The sequence below is a fragment of the Dipodomys spectabilis genome, unplaced genomic scaffold (assembly GCF_019054845.1).
Source record: "Dipodomys spectabilis isolate Male_0828 unplaced genomic scaffold, ASM1905484v1 ptg000067l, whole genome shotgun sequence".
In the NCBI taxonomy this organism is placed as follows: Eukaryota; Metazoa; Chordata; class Mammalia; order Rodentia; family Heteromyidae; genus Dipodomys; species Dipodomys spectabilis.
The window spans coordinates 4,390,505-4,410,150 of record NW_024870744.1 but is presented as its reverse complement, the minus strand read 5'-3'; the positions used below and the strand labels follow the sequence as shown (position 1 = coordinate 4,410,150).

The following is a 19,646-nucleotide window of genomic DNA, read 5'->3' as shown; positions in this document are numbered from 1 at the left end:
AATATAGTACTGTAAGCATGTTCAGTGCAGCTCAACACACAGTGAGAAACCCTGTGAACTGTGAGTAAAATACAGTGAAACCTAATGGGCTACACGATGAAAACCACACAGTGGACGGGTACAAGACCCAGCAAGACAGACAGGACACCCACTGCACGGGGAGAGAAACGAGGGAGCCGGGGAACAAAACCAGTATGAGCAGAGCATACCTGGTTTAAAAAAAAAAAAAAAAAAAGAGGCAATTTCAAACTATGTATCTGTAATGCCGTGAGGGGCACTTGCTATATTCCACATCTCTACAACACAGGCATTATTTCTATGACTATGTATGGAACCTTCTTTTTCCCCTCGGTTGTGGGGCTTGAACTCTGGGCCTGGGTGCTGTCCCTCAGTTCTGTAGTTCTGTTACTAACAAATATAAGAACTGTCCTGTTTTGGATTTTTTAAAAAAGAAACACTGTATAGCCAGGCGCCGGTGACTCACGCCTGTAATCCTAGCTACTAAGGAGGATCTGAGGATCATGGTTCAAAGCCAGCCAGGGCAAGAAAGTCTGTGAGATTCTAATCTCCAATTAACAACCAGAAAACTGGTAGTGGTGTTGTGGCTCAAGCGGTAGAGAGCTCGCCTTGAGCTGAAGAGCTCAGGGACAGTGCCCAGGCCCAGAGTTCAAGCCCCGTGACTGACCAAAAAAAAAAAAAAAACCAACACTGTACAAACTCAGATGGCCTTTTTTTTTTTTTTGGGTCCAGTTGTGGAGCCTGAACTCTGGGCCTGGGCGCTGTCCCTCAGCTATTCAGCTCAAGGCTAGCGCTCTACCACTTGAGTCACAACGCCACTTCCGTTTTTTTTTTCTTTTTTGCTTATGTGGTGCTGAGGAATCGAACCCAGGGCCTCATGCATGCAAGGCAAGCGCTCTACCACTGAGCCACCTTCCCAGCCCCTCAGATGGCCTTTTTAAGTGAAGTTTTCCTCCCAGGAGAAAAAGGTTCTGTTCTAAACCTTGGCTGTCCAGCAAGTGAGAGCAAGTAAAGGAGCACCAGTGAGCATCACTGACCAGTAACCACATGCCTCAGGCACTGGAAAGCACAGTCCCTCAGGCTTGCCTGATTCTTAACTTCCAGAGTGACAAGGAGCTCTCCAATCAAGTCTTTAAAAGAATTTAGGATATATGACTTTGCCAAACTTTTCCTAAAATAGTAGCCAGAAATAGACTGACTCTTAAATAATTGAAGTCTTATTGATACCACAAAGCTTTTCCGGTCCATATTAAACTTAAGGCACACTAGTGGAGAAGTCCACATACCTCCTCCATCTCTCCCCCTTCCTCTTCCTCCTCCTTTCTCACATGAGTGGTGTGTGAGGCTGCCAACTGTGGCTCCACATTAATCCAAATTTTAGAGTATACCCTTGTGCACACAATAATATGTATATTTTTGTTCCCCCTGCATATAAGAAACATTTTTTGGCCAGGCACCAGCGGCTCACACCTGTAATCCTAGCTACTCAGGAGGCTGAGATCTGAGGATCATGGTTCAAAGCCAGCCGGGGCAGGAAAATCTATGAGACTCTTATCTCTAATAAACCACTCAGAAAACTGGAAGTGGCACTGTGGCTCAAGTGGTAGAGCACTCACCTTGAGCAGAAGAGCACAGGGAGAGCACCCAAGCCCAAAGTTCAAGCCCCATGATTGACAAAAAAAAAAAAAAAGAGAGAGGGGCTGGGAAGGTGACTCAATGGTAGAGTGCTCGCCTTGCATGCATGAGGCCCTGGGTTCGATTCCTCAGCATCACATAAGCAAAAAGAAAAAAGCCGGAAGTGGCGCTGTGGCTCAAGTGGTAGAGCGCTAGCCTTGAGCTGAAGAGCTGAGGGACAGCGCCCAGGCCCAGAGTTCAGCCCACGACTGGACCCAAAAAAAAAAGAGAACGTCAAAAGTTTTTCCTAGTCCTGGAGTTTTTCAAACTCAATTCAAAATCGCAGAAGCTGCTCTGAAGGCCTTATTCACTTCCTAGAAGTTTCTCATCAGTAAGGCCTTGAAGGTAACCTCCATTTTTATTTCCTGTGCCAGATGTCTCTGAGATCTAGAAGACAATTCTTTCACCTTTATTTGCACTAACACACAAACGCGAACTGACCTGAGGCTTTGTCACCAGAGGACAAGTGACCGGGTGGTGGCATGGAACCTGACGGCTTTAGGGAAGGTATCAGAGAGCCCTGAAACAGAACAAGAAAATTGTTTAGGCTAAAGCACTAGTCATTCTTGGAATACAGGAGCAAGTATAATGTAAACGTGAAAACAAAGTAAACAAGCCAAAGTAAGAAGTGATATATTAGGTTCACTCAACTTAATTAAGCAAGGAAAAAGAAGACAAAAGAAATTGCCTGTACAATCATGCAGGGAGACAGAAGGACTGCTCTAGGAACTATGGCAAGGCAGGCATGGCAGTCTGGCACATGGCTATTTGCCCAGTGCCTAGTACTGTGCACGGCACACAAAAGGCCCTTGAATACTGAGTGGAGGAAATGAATGAGTGAGCAAGTGAGGGAGATGGATGAACTCCGGAGGAGTTCATGATAAGATGATAAAACTGTCCAGGTTCTCTGTGTCCAGCCAGTGGCTCTGCAGGCAGCTGTCACGCTTTATGCCTTCACACACATCCTCCGCAGTAAACATGGTCTCCAGAAGGATGTCCTATGCCGCGTGCTTAACTCACGGCAAACCAAGGCATGGGGGTCATGCTTGAGAACGCATGGTGGCCAAGTTCTGAGGTTCGTCTCAAGCTCTGATCTCAAACACAATCTGAAGTTCCTTGTATCAAAGACAAATGTAGGTTGGGAGAAACCACGATTCCTTAAGGGAAGTTTCAGAAGGAGTGCCACCTACCTTCCAGCCATCTCCTGTTATTTTCTTCAGTGTGGTTGCATCTGTTTACAGTTATGTAACCTACTTTTGTAGAAGTGTGTTTTTATTATTCAAAAGGCCAAAGCTAGACATAATATCACTAGAAATATGCAAACGCTAAGAAGAGACTAAGAGAAAACACGAGCCATCCACCCATTGGTCACTTATACAGTACAGCAGCCAGCAAAGACTGGATGTCTGTAGCTGGGGTCCAGCTCTGGCGCACCCAGCCACTGACTACTGCACAGCTCACATGGGTCTCTTGGACCAGGGCTGCTTCATCAGTGAGACACATCTAGACACCTCGTGCTCTTGATCAGCTGAGATAATGTGAAGTGGAATAAACTGAAAACCAAAACTCCTCACCCAAATATAGAGTATTAGAATGCCAACAGCTGGTGTAGAATGACCGAGGACCTGTGAAGACGCAGCGGGTCCTGCCTGGCTGCTCTGCTAACCATGGCAAGAAAATGTCTAGGCCCAAGCGCCTCCTCGCAGGTATACAAAGTAATGTACAGACGGAACCACCTCCCAAGAGAAGGAACAAAGGACCTTTTTTTAATTGGTTTTCTCTGACTCTGTATTCTTTACCTCATATAGGGTGTCTACCCGTGCACCCCCCCGGGCAGGTGGGGGGAGGGCACAGAATCAGTGGAAAATGGGTGAAAAAGTACAGCAGGGCCACCGGCTGCACTGGATGTTGATGAAAGTGAACCCACGATTCACAGGTGGAGACTGGAGGGAGGGAATATGAGAGAATGAGGGAATAGATGGTATTAAGCAAAAGGAAAGAAATGTATGTATCACTGACATATGTTAAGGTAACCCTGCTGTCTACCACCTCTAAAACAACAATCAAGTAATTAGGAAAAAAAAAGTTTAGGAAAAATGGCCACAAGTCTTCAATAAAACTGTGGCTCACTGAGACAGAGACAGGACTAAACCAGTACAAAGAAGAGAGCGCGTGTGACTGTCAAAGTGAAAGTCGGCAGGTTACCTGCTTGGCCTGGCTGGCAGCCACGGGGGCTAGCACTGGGTGAGGAGCTTTAGCTGCGGAGCACGGCACTGAAGAACTGAAAAACACAAAGCATGGGCTCACAAGGAGGCAGACTGGAGAAGAGCACACACATCCCCAAGCCTGCTTTTGGTGCCGCACACAATACCAGCGGGGAGCACAAGACAGACTTCTGGGGCTCCCCCTAAATGCATTAGACATTTTGTGGAAGACTAGTTTTTAGACAACATTTGGGTTTTTACCATAAAATTCAAAGCAGCAACCTTAAGACACATGTCCTGTTTAGAAGTGGATCTTTCGCCAAACTGAAGAAAGACTTCCCACTTCCTATCCCCTCCCCACTCTGGATCATGTGGACTTCTGATACTTTTTTCCAAACCTAAAAAACAGCATGGATGCAATAAATGACCTGCTGCCACAAGCAGCCCAAAGGTGTTATACCCAAAGAGATCAGCGCTTCTAGAAGCGGCTATCCCCAAGAGCCCTGGCTCCCAGGTCAGAACATGCAGTTTGCTTCCAAGCTGACCCTGTGCTGCCGTACCCAAAGCGCACTCCTACTCAGAGATCTTCAGCTCACCTGAGCACCATATGGGGGGAGCTGTTACTTTATTATTTGCAGTAAGAGGTAGAGATCACCTTTTGTTTTTCAGAGCTCTTTCCAGACTTAAGGAGGATTATTAAATTCTCCATCAAACCAGGTTCCGATGGCCTGTGCCTGTGATCCTAGCTACTCAGGAGGCTGAGATCTGAAGATCACAGTTCAAAGCCAGCCTGGGCAGACAAATCTTCAAGATTCTTCAATTAACCAGTAAAGAGCCAAAAGTGGAACTATGGCTCAAGTGGTAGAATGTCAGCCTTGAGTGAATTGGAACTGTTGCATGCGTACACACACACACACACACACACACACACACACACACACACACACACACACACACACTTTCAATCAAAAAGTTAACTTGGATGAGGAGAAACAAAGGGGTCCATGTCACATCGAAGTCCATTAAAATGTCTTGATTCTCACAAGCACATGTGATTCTCTTCTGGGATAACACAGGACCCTTCCAAATAGACCTTATTAGACTAAGACAACAACAAAACAAACAAAAAGGGACTTATTTCTAATAAAACGACTGCTGCGCTCCATGAGAGCTGCAGGAGTAATAACTGCGCATGCCTCTGGAGGAGAGCTCCTGTGTCCCGCCGGCATGTATCGGCAGGTGGCAGGAATGGCAGGTACAACGACCGACCCATGACCGCCCTCTGCTCGGCTCGGTCTCCGAGGAGAGAAGGAATGTGCAAAAGCAGACTGCTGGGATCCGAGCAATCCCTGGGCAGACACAGATTTGCTGAGAGAAACAGTCTGAGCTGGCAAGAATCACAAGGGAAATGAAGCTCTTATGCTCTCTCAAAGACAAAAAAAAAACTAGAAATAAGGATAAGCTAGCAATTTACCCCCATCTTGGGAAGCTTCTCATACCTGAAATTTAGTTACAACGTGATTTAAGTAAAATCATGCAAGCACTAATTGAGCATAATTACTGTTCTATTGACTTGTGATGGTGCTGTGTATCTATCTCCTGGGTATCCTGAATCCCAAACACACAAAGCAAAGATTCACAGTACCAACACTCCATCCCAGGGGGCAGCGTTCAGGGCAGGGCTGTTCAGCACAACCAGCCAGTAAGCCAGCTGATAAACCAGGCTCAAGAAACACCCAGCACAACACAAAAGGCAAAACAGAAAAGAACAAGGAGACGTGCCCCAGGCATGCATAATAAGCGGCAGTCACTGGCTACAGTGTCCATGAGAGGGAAAGCCAAAGTCAGAGTTAGCACAGCAGGAGCAGCTTTAGTCTGACCTGAAAGATAGCACAAGAACATTTGCATACTCGGTTCTACAACATAAAACAGGTACTAGAGGAGCATAAGCAGAAAATGACACAATTCAAAAACTGGAGTCGCCAGAGCCGGTGTGGTGGCTCACGACTAAAAGCCTAGCTACTTTCAGGACTGAAGGCCAGGCGAGAAAAGTTTGTCTCATCTCATCTCAACAGAGAAGGCTGGATGTGGTGGCAAATATCTGTCATATCATCTAGAAAGCAAATAAGAGGATTGCTCTCAAGGCTGCCCTGGGAAAAAAAGAAAGACTTGATCTCAGTATAAATAACCAAAGCCAAGACAGGACTTGAGATGGGGCTCAAGTGGCAGATCATCTGCTTGACTGGCACGAGTCCCTGAAATCAAAATCCTCCTACCAACTTACAGCCACTCCCCTGAGCTGTTAGACTGGAAGCACAGTGAAGGCTTCCTCCATGGTCCCATTGGTATGCATGAACTTGACTCCACTGTCATGAATAGGGTCTGTCATCTATTTCCACGTGGTAAAGGAAGGAAGGACTTAAATGACAGAGGCCCAGTCAGGTTTTATTACCACACATGTTTTAACATGGCAGGTCAGACCTGAAGTGCACATGTCACTACATTCAAATCATCCCACGAATAGTGGGTATTTGGCATTAACTAGAAGGAAAGAGGACTATCTACTAAGAGTAAAGAAAAGGAAAACCCAAGCAGGGGGAAAAGACACATAGGCATAGGGAATATTATTTCTATTGGTAGAAAATGAGAACAGTTCACTCTGGGGAGTCCATCAATGGAGCCATTTCTGCCTGCTATTGTCCCCTGCTGGTGAATTTAGTGTCTTTGAAGACTCAAGCTTTTTCCAAAGTTGGTTCACCCTGTGGTTTCTACACGAACGTCTAGATACAGTACTTGAACAATGTACGGTAGACATTGAATTTCATGCAGAAATACAACATGCAGCAGCACAAAGTAAGACTCTCCTTGTTCTTCAGTAGTGTAATATCACCTGAAGACAGACTAGGTTAAAGATGTATATGACAAGTGCAATTAGCAAGATGGTTAGTAAGTCAACAAAAAGAGGTGCTGGTAGCTCACACTTGTAATCCTAGCTACTCAGGAGGCTGAGATCTGAGGATCACGGTTCAAAGCCAGCCTGGGCAGGAAAGTCCAATAAACCACTAGAAAACTGGAAGTGGTGCTGTGGTTCAAGCAGTAGAGTGCTCACCTTGAGCTGAAGAGCGCAGGACAGCACCCAAGCCGAGAGTTCAGGCCCCATGACCGACCAAAAAAAAGGTACAAAAAAATGTGGCAGAGCTAGCCTTAAGTGAAAGGGCTCAGGGACAGTGTTCAGGCCCTGAGTTCAAGTCCCACTACTAACCACCCCCCCCCCCCCAAAAAAAGAAAAAAAAAGCCGGGCGCTGGTGGCTCATGCCTGTAATCCTAGCTACTCAGGAGGCTGAGATCTGAGGATCACGGTTCAAAGCCAGCCCGGGCAGGAGAGACCGTGAGACTCCTATCTCCAATAAACCACCAGAAAACCGGAAGTGGCGCTGTAGCTCAAGTGGTAGAGCGCTCGCCTTGAGCTGAAGAGCTGAGGGACAGCGCCCAGGCCCAGAGTTCAAGCCCCACGACCGATTAAAAAAAAAAAAAAAAAAAAAAAAAGGAAGAGGCTGGGTGTGGTGAAACATTCCTATAATCCCAGTTACAGGAGAGAGAGAGAGAAATGGGAGGATCATCACCATTTGAGGATAGCCCAAGCAAAACTCAGCAAGACCTTCGGTGGAAAAACCAAACTAAACCAAACTAACTAAAAGCAAAAAGACTGGGGGTGGATCACCTACTTAGCAAATGCAAGGCCTTGATTCAATCCCCAATACAACAATAAAAGCAATCTGGAAAAACAGAACAGGAACACAAAGAGAGAAAAAACAGCGATGTGTAGATATAAACCTCAACATGTTTATACACCAGACTTAAATGGCCTAAGCAGCCAGTGAAACATCACAGACTGTCAGACAGAATTACAAAAAAGTAAGGACCAACTATTTGCTTCAAGAAGAGCATTTTAAGGCTACTGCCTGGGGCTTGAACTCAGGGCCGGGGCACTGTCCCCTGAGTCTTTTGCTCATAGCTCATGCTCTACTTACTTGAGCTACAGGTTTACTTCAGTTTTTTGTTTTTTATTTGGGGGGGGAGTGGGTGGTTAATTGGGGGTAAGAATCTCATGGACTTTCCTAACTAAGCTGGTTTTGAACTGTGATCCTCAGATCTCAGCCTTCAGTAGCTAGGATTACAGGTTTGAGCCACCTAAGGTTACTTTTAATGGTTAAATACATATATTAAAAATGACCATCTGGGCTGGGAAGGTGGCTCAGTGGTAGAGCACTTGCCTTGCATGCATGAGGCCCTGGGTTCGATTCCTCAGCACCACATAAGCAAAAAGAAAAAAGCCAGAAGTGGCGCTGTGGCTCAAGTAGTAGAGCGCTAGCCTTGAGCTGAAGAGCTGAGGGACAGCGCCCAGGCCCAGAGTTCACGCCCCACAACCAGACCCAAAAAAAAAAAAAAAAGACCATGTAGGGGCTGGGAAGGTAGCTTAGTAGAGTACTTGCCTACCATCTATGAGGCCCTGGGTTCAATTCTCAGTACCACATAAACAAAAAATAATAAAAAATTTTAGATTTTTAAAAAATCTGAAAGTTAACTGTTTAAATGTATAGTTAAAATAGCATTAATTTAAAAAATCAGCAAAGGACCCAACTAGACATTTGTCCAACCATGAATGAAATGGCCCCTAGGTACACAAAAAGATAGGGTCCTGAGGCACGAGGGCAGTGGAAATCACAACCACCACACGAGTGTGAACAGAGTGGGGAGCAACTGTTGCTGGGACAGTGCAAACTGGAATGCAGCCACTGGAAAAGTCCGAACTAAGCTCAGTATGGAATGAAATTCCACTCACAAATATATACTCCAAAGGACAAGGACAGCTATTCACAGCAGACGGTGTCCACCGCTGTGCCCCTGCGCTTCCTCTGCCCCGGCCACCTGTGCTGAGAGCTTTCTTCTCTCAGTTGTTCAAGAGAGCTGCACGTTGGCTGTTTTGTTTTCATTCAAATGCCGCCTTCCTGGCCACTCTACTTACAATTGTCACCTGCACCCAACACCGGCTCCTAACCCTTCCCCTGCATTGCCTTCCTCCATTCCACCTATCAGCACCCAAGGCTTTATGTGTATTACTTCTTTTGCTGGTTGTTTGTCTCTCCAAGACCAGAGCATTGCCTTTCCATCTATTTTCTTACTGCTTTATCTCAAGCACTTATAGAGCAAAAAATCATGAAAGATCCGGGTGTTGGTGGTTCATGCCTGCAGTCCTACCAACTCAGGAAGCTGAAATCCGAGGATCGTGGTTCAAAACCAGCCTGGGGGCTCAGAATGTGGCTTAATGGTAGAGTGCCTAGCATGCATGAAGCCTTGGGTTTGATTCCCCAGTACCACATAAACAGAAAAAGCCAGAAGTGTAGCTGTGGCTCAAGTGGTACAGTGCTAGCCTTGAGCAAAAGAGCTTTGGGACAGTGCCCAGGCCCTGAGTTCAAAGCCAAAGGTTCTGAAAACAACCATCTGTCTGGTGTACTTTGGCCCATTCTCAGTGGTGGCTTGTACACACTCTGCAACCCTGGCTAGCACTCTGGGTATTCACTCTTCCCACTACTGAAACTCCAACTCCTTTCCAGCTCCCTCTAGACAGCAGCCTTGAGTGACTGCCAGGTCTCTGCTTTTCTAGCCCTCCTGCTCCATTAACCTGCAACGAAGCAAGTGGGAATGGGGCAGTTTCAGGGCTGTGTCTCTGCTGGGCTCTCAGTGCTGTGGGAGCAGGACCAGGCCTGGCCTCTCACTGCCCTCTCCCTAATCCCCATCACAGATGTCCAGTGAGCGGGAATCTGCTAAGCAGGAGACAGCGCGACAGAGCTCATGACAGACCCAGGAGCCAGGGTCTGCCCCAGATCCTCGCATGCGTAAAACAGGGCAGCCAGTCACTAACAGGACGGTGATGTTAGTGAGCATACTCCTGTGACACAAACATGGAAGTCTGTCCTGCAGTGTCCCTAAGACACACTCAGAAAAGGCTAAACACAATGCTCAATACAAAATGCAATGCACTTAGAAAACAAGTCCTTCAAGGAATCTGAATCTGGAAAATACAATTTTTACTTGTCCAGTACATTTAGAGTATTGAGCAAATGATTCTCTAAAAGGAACTATGTCTCAGGCACCAAGCTGGGTGAAGAGAAAGTAACTGGGGCTGGGAAGGTGGCTCAGTGGTAGAGCGCTTGCCTTGCATGCTTAAGGCCCTGGGTTTGATTCCTTAGCACCACATAAGCAAAAAGAAAAAAGCCAGAAGTAGTGCTGTGGCTCAAGTGGTAGAGCACTAGTCTTGAGCTAAAGAGCTGAGGGACAGCACCTAGGCCAAGAGTTCAGGGACCATGACTGGACCCCCTTTCCCCCCCAAAAAAAGAAAGTGACTTCAGGATTCTCCTTCAATCTTGATCTACTCTACTTCTCTTTTTAGAAAAAGAGCCAACAATGGTGCTGCTAGAACAACGCTGTTATCAGAGACCAGGCCGGATACACCAGGAAAGACCAAGCCTAAGCAGCGGTCGAGAAGTGCAGAGGTAGCCGCAGCCTGGGCACTGCTGAAATGGCGGAGGTGCGGCCCAGGCCAAGTGTCTACATAGTACTCCACAGCTCCAAGGTCATCCTGTGATAGGAAAGATGGCAAGCTTGTTTTTGGCTGCTAGTATGGCCCTGAGACAACCCAACTATTTTCTACAACAGGCAGTGCTGGTAAGTGGATGATAATGGAAAGAGGAGCAGGGAAGTAGAGCTACCCCACAGAGCACAGAAGGGCAGCTGGTGTGGACAACCGGCATAACCAGCCCCAGGGCCCATGGCTGCTCGTCTTGCCGAACTCTGAGTCCCAGACACAAACTCCCTGCAAGACACTGCTTGATCCACAAACCAGGAAAAGACCCTTGCCCTGCCCCCACTAGGCACAGGGGAGGCTGGTTGTGGCTACAAAATGCTGGTCCCTTACCTCCTGAGCCCTATTGTAGACTAAAGACAGAGAGCTCTAGCAGCAGCGATCCTGTTCTCTAAGGCATGGAAGAGAGAGGGAGGGTCTGCAAACACAGCTGCTAGCTTCTAGAACACTCTTTCTTTGTATAATGACTGGAAAGTGGAGGTGACTATTTTTTTTTTTTTTTGGGGTCCGGTCATGGGGCCTGAACTCTGGGCCTGGGCGCTGTCCCTCAGCTCTTCAGCTCAAGGCTAGCACTCTACCATTTGAGCTACAGCACCACTTCCGGCTTTTTTCTTATGTGGTGCTGAGGAATCGAACCCAGGGCCTCGGGCATGCAAGGCAAGTGCTCTACCACTGAGCCACCTTCCCAGCCCCAAAATTCTTATTTTCTTGTTTTTGGGTTCAGTCGTGGTGCCTGAACTCTGGGCCTGGGCACTGTCCCTCAGCTCTTCAGCTCAAGGCTAACACTCTACCACTTGAGCCACAGCGCCACTTCCGGCTTTTTTTTCCTTTTTTTTTGCTTATGTGGTGCTGAGGAATCGAACCCAGGGCCTCACACATGCAAGGCAAGCGCTCTACCGCTGAGCCACCTTCCCAGCCCTATTCTTTTTTTTTAAATTACTAAAACTTTAAAATTTATTACGTGTGTGAGCACCAAAAGCACTTAAGATCTTTGGAAGATAAAATATAATAAAACTTAGTGGATCATAAAAAAATAGATGAGAAAATGTGATTGGAAAAATAGAAACCAAGCAAGGGTCATTTATCACCGCCAACAAATCTCTACTAAATAGTCCTACAATGTTGTACTTTGTAGTTAATCCTTAAGAGAGTGTAAAGTCAAACTGCTTCCTGATTTCCTGTCTAACTGAATAAAGAACATTAAAAATGATGGAGTTTGTCAAAACTGAATGTCTCAAAGCGTGTTGCAATTCAGTGCAAAAAAATATTTATTGAGAGGCTGGGAAGGTGGCTCAGTGGTAGAGCGCTTGCCTTGCATGCATGAGGTCATGTTCCATTCCTCAGCACCACATAAGCAAAAAGAAGAAAGCTAGAAGTGGTGCTGTGGCTCAAGTGGTAACGAGTGCTAGCCTTGAGCTGAAGAGCTGAGGGACAGCGCCCAGGCCAAGTTCAAGCCCCACAACCGCCCCCCCCCCACCCAAAAAAAAGAATATTTATTGAGCCAGGCACTGGTGGCTCACACCTGTAATCCTAACTGACTCAGGGGGATGAGATTTAAGGATTGAGACTTGAAACCAGCCCAGCCAAGAATGTCTGGGAGACTCTTATGTTTAACTAACCACCACAAAATGTGGAAGTGGAGATGTGGCTCAAGTGATACAGCACCAGCCTTGAGTGAAAGAGCTACAGGACAATCCCCAGGCCATGAGTTCAAACCCCAGTACTGGCACACATGTACAAGAAAGATACTACTGAGAACCTTTCAATAAGACATACTGTTCAGATGGTGTACGATAAATGACTAGAATGCTCTCTGCTTTTAGGGAACCCACACGCTAGTTAGACATTGTGTACATTGGTAAAGGCGTGAGAGTTCAGATCGATGAGGAGAACCTAGGCTAGACTTGAGTTTCCACTTATCCTTAGCAAGCTGTCCACACAGACTGAACAAGGTATGTGGTTCTACATGGCAGCCTTAGCCATAACTACAACAATCAATATGACGAAAACGTAATTGTAAATGTGAACATCAAGTCCTGAGGGTAGTGAAACAGGTTCTGTCTGGACGTGGCCTTGGAGGCTCAAGGTGGCTGTTAGGACAATTATAGGGAGGGAAGGGGGCCCTCTGCCTGTGGGTGACACAGGCTGGGTCACCTGCCTATCACAATGGCCAAGTGCTGACAGCGCCAATGGCGGTGAAGTCTTGAGATCATCAGAGGATTCAGACTCTTCTGGAAAACTTGAGAACATTAAATAAATAAACAAACTGAACTCCACTCCTGACTTCACACCCTATAGGCTACTAATCTCTGCAGACTTAGACAGGGCAGGGAGGAATCTAAATGGATACCAAGACAGGCTGTAGGCCGATGAGGCAGTGTCTGGTCCTGGCAGGTTGAAAGGACAATGTCCTTTCCTGGCTGAGCCGGCAAAACGCGTCTGTGACAGGCACTGTGCCCTCCCTAGGTGGTCCTCCACTTCACAAACACCCGCTGGCCCCAGCCCAGCGTGCCGCAACATACCCCAGGGCTGTAGACGGGACTGCAGGGGTACTCTTCAACTCCTGCACATTCACCACTTGAGGGACAGTCTTCAAAGTGGATTCAGTCAAAGTGCTCACAGCTGTAGAGAAGAGAGGGCGGCATTAATTCCAGAGAGGATCACCAAGTCTAGCCCTGTAACTAGGATGAGAACTCACGCAGACTTATTACACGAGAAAAAGGGCTCAGCATGTGATGAGTGGAACACCGGGCCACTCCATTGTCCAAGGTCAGGGAGAGAGGCTACACGCAGCTAACCAAGCATAATAGTGCAGAGGCGGGGTTCTGGGCAGCCTTGCCACACGGCACTGGGTACCGCCACATTACTGGTTTATCTCAGGAAAGGCCAGCAGAGCCCAACGGTTAGCAGTTTTGGCTCAGGACCTGTTTCCTTTCTTCCCCGAGAATGCATCACTGTTCTAAAATACAGCTGCTTCCGGGGGAGTTCACAGCTTAGTGAGACAGACAGACTGACTGAGTCAATGAATAAGATGTGGAAAACAGAGGTCAGAGAGGGAGGCAACACAGGAACACCCTGGCCGCCAACTTAGCTACCTAACTTACCCATCAACTTCTACAGCGCTTTGTGTCTCATCTCAAGGATATTCTCCAACTAGCTGGTAAGAAAGTCACATCTCAGCCCAGGTGAACTGCCCACAGCCCAAGTGGTCTGGAGTGTCTGCGCTGACTGTTTCCTTTCTCAGAGGAGTGACCAGAAAATCTTGACTACAACTGTACAGATTCTGCCTTCACATTCAAGATGTCTACACCTTAGAAAGTTGTGCTCTGCTTGGACAATGGAGACCACAGCACCTCCTGCTGGGCAAAACATCCCTAGATCCCATTGCCTGGCTTGGAGCTTGATCAGTACAATGCCAAGATTCTCAGTGGTAAACACACAAAGAGAACAGGAAAAACTATATGTTCTGAGAGCTCAAAGGTGCTTCTGGTGGCTCACATCTATAATCTTAGCTACTCGGGAAGCTGGGATCTGAGCATTGTGGTCCAAAGCCAGCCTAGGGAGGAAAGTCTTAAGAATCTTATCTCTAATTAGCAAAAGACTGAAAATAGAGCTATGGCTTAAGTGGCAGAGCACCAGCCTTGAGTACAAAAACTCAGGACAGCACCCAGGCTTTGAGTTCAAGCCCTAGGACCCACCAAAAACAAACAAAAAAACCCAAAAACTTCAAAACATTATCCTATCTGTCTTTACTTCCCAGTATCTAATAACATATCTCGAGTTTTTTTTTTTTATTTTTTATTTTTTGGGGGGGGGGGGGGTGGTTGTGGGGCTTGAACTCAGGGCCTGGGCACTGTCCCTGAGCTCTTTTGCTCAAGGATAGTGCTCTACCACTTTTAGCGATAGCACCACTTCCAGTTTTTGAGGTTAAATGGAGTCTCATGGGGACTTTTCTGTTCCAGCTGGCTTTGAACTGTGATCCTCAGATCTCATCCTCCTGAATAGCTAGGATTACAGCACGAGCCAAGAGCGCCCGGCTTCTTTTTAGCATTCTTAAAAAGGAAACTATTTGCTTCTCATTGGTTTCTCCACCTTGGCACTATGGACATTTTGGGACTGGATAACCCTTTGTTGTTAACAAAGAACCTTTTTCTTTTTTCTTTTTTTTTTTTTTTTGGTTTTTGGTAGCACTCCTAACCTGTGACCAGTCTTCTGAGGGAGCAGTGGATGGGAGCTGCCACTGGGAACCACTGGCTTGTCCGGCTAATAGCCGATGACAATGGAAGTCCTTGAGGCCAACTACCTGGACTGCAGAATTCTAACCTAGGGGCTGGGAAGGTGGCTCTGTGGTAGAGTGCTTGCCTTGCATGCATGAGGCCCTGGGTTTGAGTCCTTAGCACCACATAAGCAGAAAAAAGCAGGAAGTGGCACTGTGGCTCAAGTAGTAGAGCGCTAGCCTTGAGCTGAAGAGCTCAGGGATAGTGCCCAGGCCCAGAGTTCAGGCCCCACGACCGACAAAAAAAAAAGAAAAAAAAAAAAAAGAATTCTAACCTAGACGACTCTGGATAACCACAAACTTAAAATGTTCATGCGGAGTTGCCTGCTAATACTTCCTTCGCAGAGGCTAAACTGTTAATGTTATGGAAAATCTATTTTGAAAACAGCACAGGGCTGGAGTGAGCTTCTGCTGCTTACTGACTGCAAGCTTCATTTTCTGACTCTGATGCTACTGAAACACAAAATGGACACACTCCTAGGGTGGCTAGGGTCTTTGAGACACTATCTAGGAGATGGTGCTAGTGTAACCACATGGTCTAAATTCAGAAACTGTTAGGAGCCGGGCTCCAGTGGCTCACATCTATAATCCTAGCTAGGCAGAAGGCTGATAGGAACACATTTCAAAGCCAGCCTGGGCAGGGAAGTCTGTGAAACTCTAATCTCCAATTAAACATCAAAAAAGCTGCAAGTGGAGCTGTGATTTAAGTGGTAGAGCACTAGCACTAGCTCAGGGACAGTGCCCAGGCTCTGAATTCAAACCCTAGGACTGGCACACAAAAAAATTAAGAAACTGTTTAGGACTCAAAACAAACACCATTCAAAAGCAGGATCTTACCATCATCATCTAAAAGCTCACTGTCTTCCCACTTAACTGAAGGTGGCAGATCTAACACCTCCCCTCAAAAGGAAAGGAGTTCAAACATAGCTCGTCTCAGAGGGGCTCTTTTCCCATAGGATGAAGGTGGTCACACCACACCCCTCTCCTGAGCCACACAGAAGACAGCCAGTTGTTCCCTGCCACTTGCTGTCCCGGCTGCGACTCGGACGGCTCACAGCCAGTGTGCCACAGGTTGGGGGGCACAGTTTTTACCTGGCGCCTGACTGGCCATCTGGCGTCTCAGGGCTGCAGCGGCGGCCGCCTGGGGGGCAGCGATGGGGTGGGAAGGGCCGGGGGCGCCGTGCTTCACAGTTTTCGTCGCCAGCATCGTGCTGTCTGCCCCCTGAGGAATGATTTTGCTGGTGGATGTAGACACTGAGGGCAAAGGAACATATGTGAGGTGAGACTGGGCTAGGGGGAGGGAGCACAGCAAAGTTAAATGGTCAGGTCTCCATGGTGGCCTAGGGACTATGCTAAAATCATTCTTAAGCTTTCACAGTAAACGGACAGGCTGGCACCTGAAACTGTTATTGACACTGGACACAGTGTGCCTGCTCATCTCCATCCACTATCAGCTGAACACTTGACCCACCCATGTCCTCTGTGACTGACAGGAGATCATTTTCCTATCTGTACCGGGGTTGCTGGATATTCATCATTGTGGATCCAACAAAATTATCAAGACAGGCAGGGCAGCTGTGAGAATACGAGAAGCGCATGTGTCTGTCCTGTCACACACCAGAGGATTTTACTGCAGCTTAGACCAAAGCCCTGATCACCGCTTAGCTTGCACGCAGAGCCCACCAGTGCATTGAGAGCCGGTGCACAGGAAGGCTGCGTCATGAGCAACTCTGAACAGCACTGGAGTTGGTGCTTTTGGGGAGGAATGTACTAAAGGCTGGAGTGAGCTGGATTTGAAAGGCCAGAGTATGGATATTGCTCCACAGTATAGCTGGTGCAGAGCACAATGCCAGGGAAGCTGTTACTCTTCACAGTGGTCTACCTGCATCTTTCAGGGTGGAAATCACTCTTCCACATTCAGATGAAATGAGCTGGAGCATTCCTAGTGTAACTATTTAAGACCCAGAGATCCTTTGGTAGTCCGAAACCTACCAGGGAAGAATGCTTCCTGTCTCTGTTGCTGACTTACTGGAAGTTCCCATGGCGGCAGGGGAGGCGCCATGGGCCAGATGAGACTTGGCAAAAGGAGTCATCTGGGGCAAGAGGCTGGGCTGGATAGAAGGAGTGCGGACCACGGGCGCGTGCCGAGGGACCTGGACCACCGCCTCCTCGTCCTTGCAGAGAACCCGGGCATCTTCGCTCTCCAGAGACTGGGAGATGGAGGAGGTCGAGCTCACTTCATCCAAGTCTTCATAGTATCTCTGAGACAGGAAGGCTGAGCGAGACAGGCTGGCTATAGAAACCCAACAAAGCATAAGTTAGACAACTCATAGGATGTCTAAGAGCTATGTCGTCTTTCCTGGAGCCAATTTAATTATTCCTGGGAGCTGAGCTAGAGACAATAAGAATATCCTAAGTGTCAAAGAGAAGTATATGAAAAAGTAAGATGAGCGCTGACAGCCAGGAGCTCATGCCTGTCATCCCAGCCACTCAGGAGACTGAGACCTGAGGATCATGGTTCGAAGCCAGCCCAGGTAGGAATGTCCGTGAGACCCTTATCTCCAATGAACCACCAAAAAAGCAGAAAGTGGAGCTGTGGCTGAAGTGGTAGATCGCTAGCTTTGTTGTTGTTTTTACCAGTCATGGGGCCTGAACTCTGTCTGGGCCTGGGCACTGTCCTTCATCTCTTCAGCTCAAGGCCAGGGCTCTACCACTCGAGCCATAGCACCACTTCTGGTTTTTTCTGCTTATGTGGTGCTGAAGAATCGAATCCAGCGCCTCATGCATGCAAGGCAAGCGCTCTACCACTGAGCCACTTTCTCAGCCCGAGTGCTAGCTTTGAGCACAAAAGTTCAAGGACATCACTCAGGCCCTGAGTTCAAGCCCTAGGACTGGCCAAAAAAAAAAGAGAGAGAGATGAATTTCCTGCTGCTGGAAAAGTATGGGGGCTGTCAGCTCACTGGTAGAGAAAGAATAGGAGGGAAGCAGCAGGGTGGAGTCACACTGCTGCCGGAGTGTCCCCACAGCGACCCAGCCCCGAGTCCAACAACCCAAGGATTCTTCAGACTCAACTAGGCTTACAAACACACATTTAATCCTAGCCTGTTCTCTTGCTTCGTTTTTTCCCCCTCCTTTAAACTATGAAGTCAGACTTTAGGGCACATTACTTTCTACCTCAGGGAAGGGGGGGCGGGAAGAAAGAAAATACATAACCAAAATTCAGAGGGCAGAGATGTGACTGATATCCAGAGATGTGAGCGAGAGAAGAAAGCCTGTGCGCTGCTGCCTGCAGAGGAGGGGTGAGGGGCGATCACAGAGACAAACGGCCCATCCCACCACCGGAGGGGACTGTGTTCTGCCAAAACTTTAATGATTTGGAGGTGGTATTTTCTCCAGAGCCTTCAGGTGTGAGATCAGCCTGGCTAAAACCTTGATTAGGTAAATCTGTACCAGCCTTCAATCATAATCCTCTGGCTCTCCACCTCCGGGGTCCTGGGGATCACAGGAGTGAGTCTGGATGCCTGATGGCATGGGTCCACCTTTGTACCGTGTGTGGAAGCTCATGAGTCAACCTAGCAGTACGTCAAGAGCTATCCTGCACGTGTGACAAGTACATACGTGTGCTCATTGTGTTCTTACAAGTGGAGGTTTCAGTTTTTCCAAAGTAATAAGTAAAAGACAGGAACAAAAAGGTGAAATAATAACCAGTAAAGGCCTAACTGTCACATGTCTCCTGTGGGGAGAAAAGAGGTGGGAGCAGCAGTGCAGTTTCTAACTCTGGGTCACAGGGTCTCTGGTCATGTATTCTCCACAAAATATGCATTACATTTCATAATTCTAAAAGTAAAAATGTTACACGATGGGAATAGAGCTATGTGTTAAGTGGCAGAATGCTAACCTTGAGCAAAAAAGCTACGTGACAGAGAGCATGAGGCCCAGTACCGGTACCTTGCACGTGCATACACACATGTGTGTGCAACACACACACACTCAAGCATACACACATGAGAAAAGCAAGCTGTAGAGGTATCAGTTGTAGGAAAAAAGCCACAATTTCATTAAGAAAACCAACGGTGAATGCACAATCTACCATTTACTACAGGCAGCCACAGGGACCTGGGACCAGCTCAAGGTGACCCTGCTGCTACCCTGAGGCCTTCTCCAGAATGCAGCAGGTCCATCCTGTGCAGCTGAGGCCCTGTATGCCACCAAAAGTTGACCCCCTGACCTCAGGGGGCTCTCTGAGCGGTGCATGAGCAGTGGAGGCTGTCCTAGTTGGGCAGATCCCTCTTGCATGTGAAGGAAAAGGAAGTCCACACTGTGGCAGGGCCTGCACTCCCAGATCTGGGGATGCACCCAGCGCACACTGCCCTAACAGAAAGCTTATTCCGATCACAGTGATGTGGCTCTGACACTTGCAGCTGAGACATAAATGGTGAGTTCTGTGCTAAGGACAAGCCATTCAAGTCCTCTCCTACCTATCACAGAAAAGCAGCTGTGAACACAAAAGCAGAGCAAGCGTGAGGCTCTGAGTACTAGCACAAAAAAGGTAAAGCCTTGTTTTTCTCCAATACAGTACAACACAAAACAATGCAGCACAGGAGTGTAAAGAGGAGGCTAGGACGCAGCTTGGCCTGTGGGAAAGGCTGCTCATTACTGCTGGCTTTGTGGGTGGGGCCAGCCGAGAGCAGGGCAGAGCTCCAACAGCTATTGTGCGTTGCTTGCCACAGAAAATGATGCCGCCACTTGCTGCAGTATCTCCAAGGAGACCAAATGGTGATCCCCTATCATACCCAGAACCACACCCCCAACACCACGTCCTTCATGGTTC

At 47.7% G+C, this 19,646-nt stretch overlaps 1 protein-coding gene across 5 annotated transcripts in view; it reads right to left on the bottom strand.

The window, feature by feature from the left end:
* Nup214 (nucleoporin 214) overlaps positions 1–19,646 on the bottom strand; it is a 70,886-nt gene that overhangs the window by 25,861 nt on the left and 25,379 nt on the right. For 4 of the 5 annotated variants that reach the window (XM_042681123.1, XM_042681126.1, XM_042681125.1 and 1 more), the window contains exons 22-26: positions 16,845–17,108; positions 15,908–16,069; positions 13,062–13,161; positions 3,898–3,973; positions 2,134–2,212 (exon numbers count right to left, since the gene is read on the bottom strand). In XM_042681123.1, the coding sequence (XP_042537057.1) occupies positions 2,134–2,212; positions 3,898–3,973; positions 13,062–13,161; positions 15,908–16,069; positions 16,845–17,108 (681 nt within the window). Of the gene's footprint in view, positions 1–2,133; positions 2,213–3,897; positions 3,974–13,061; positions 13,162–15,907; positions 16,070–16,844; positions 17,109–19,646 lie in introns of those variants that run through there. The other variant, XM_042681128.1, reaches the window with a different exon arrangement.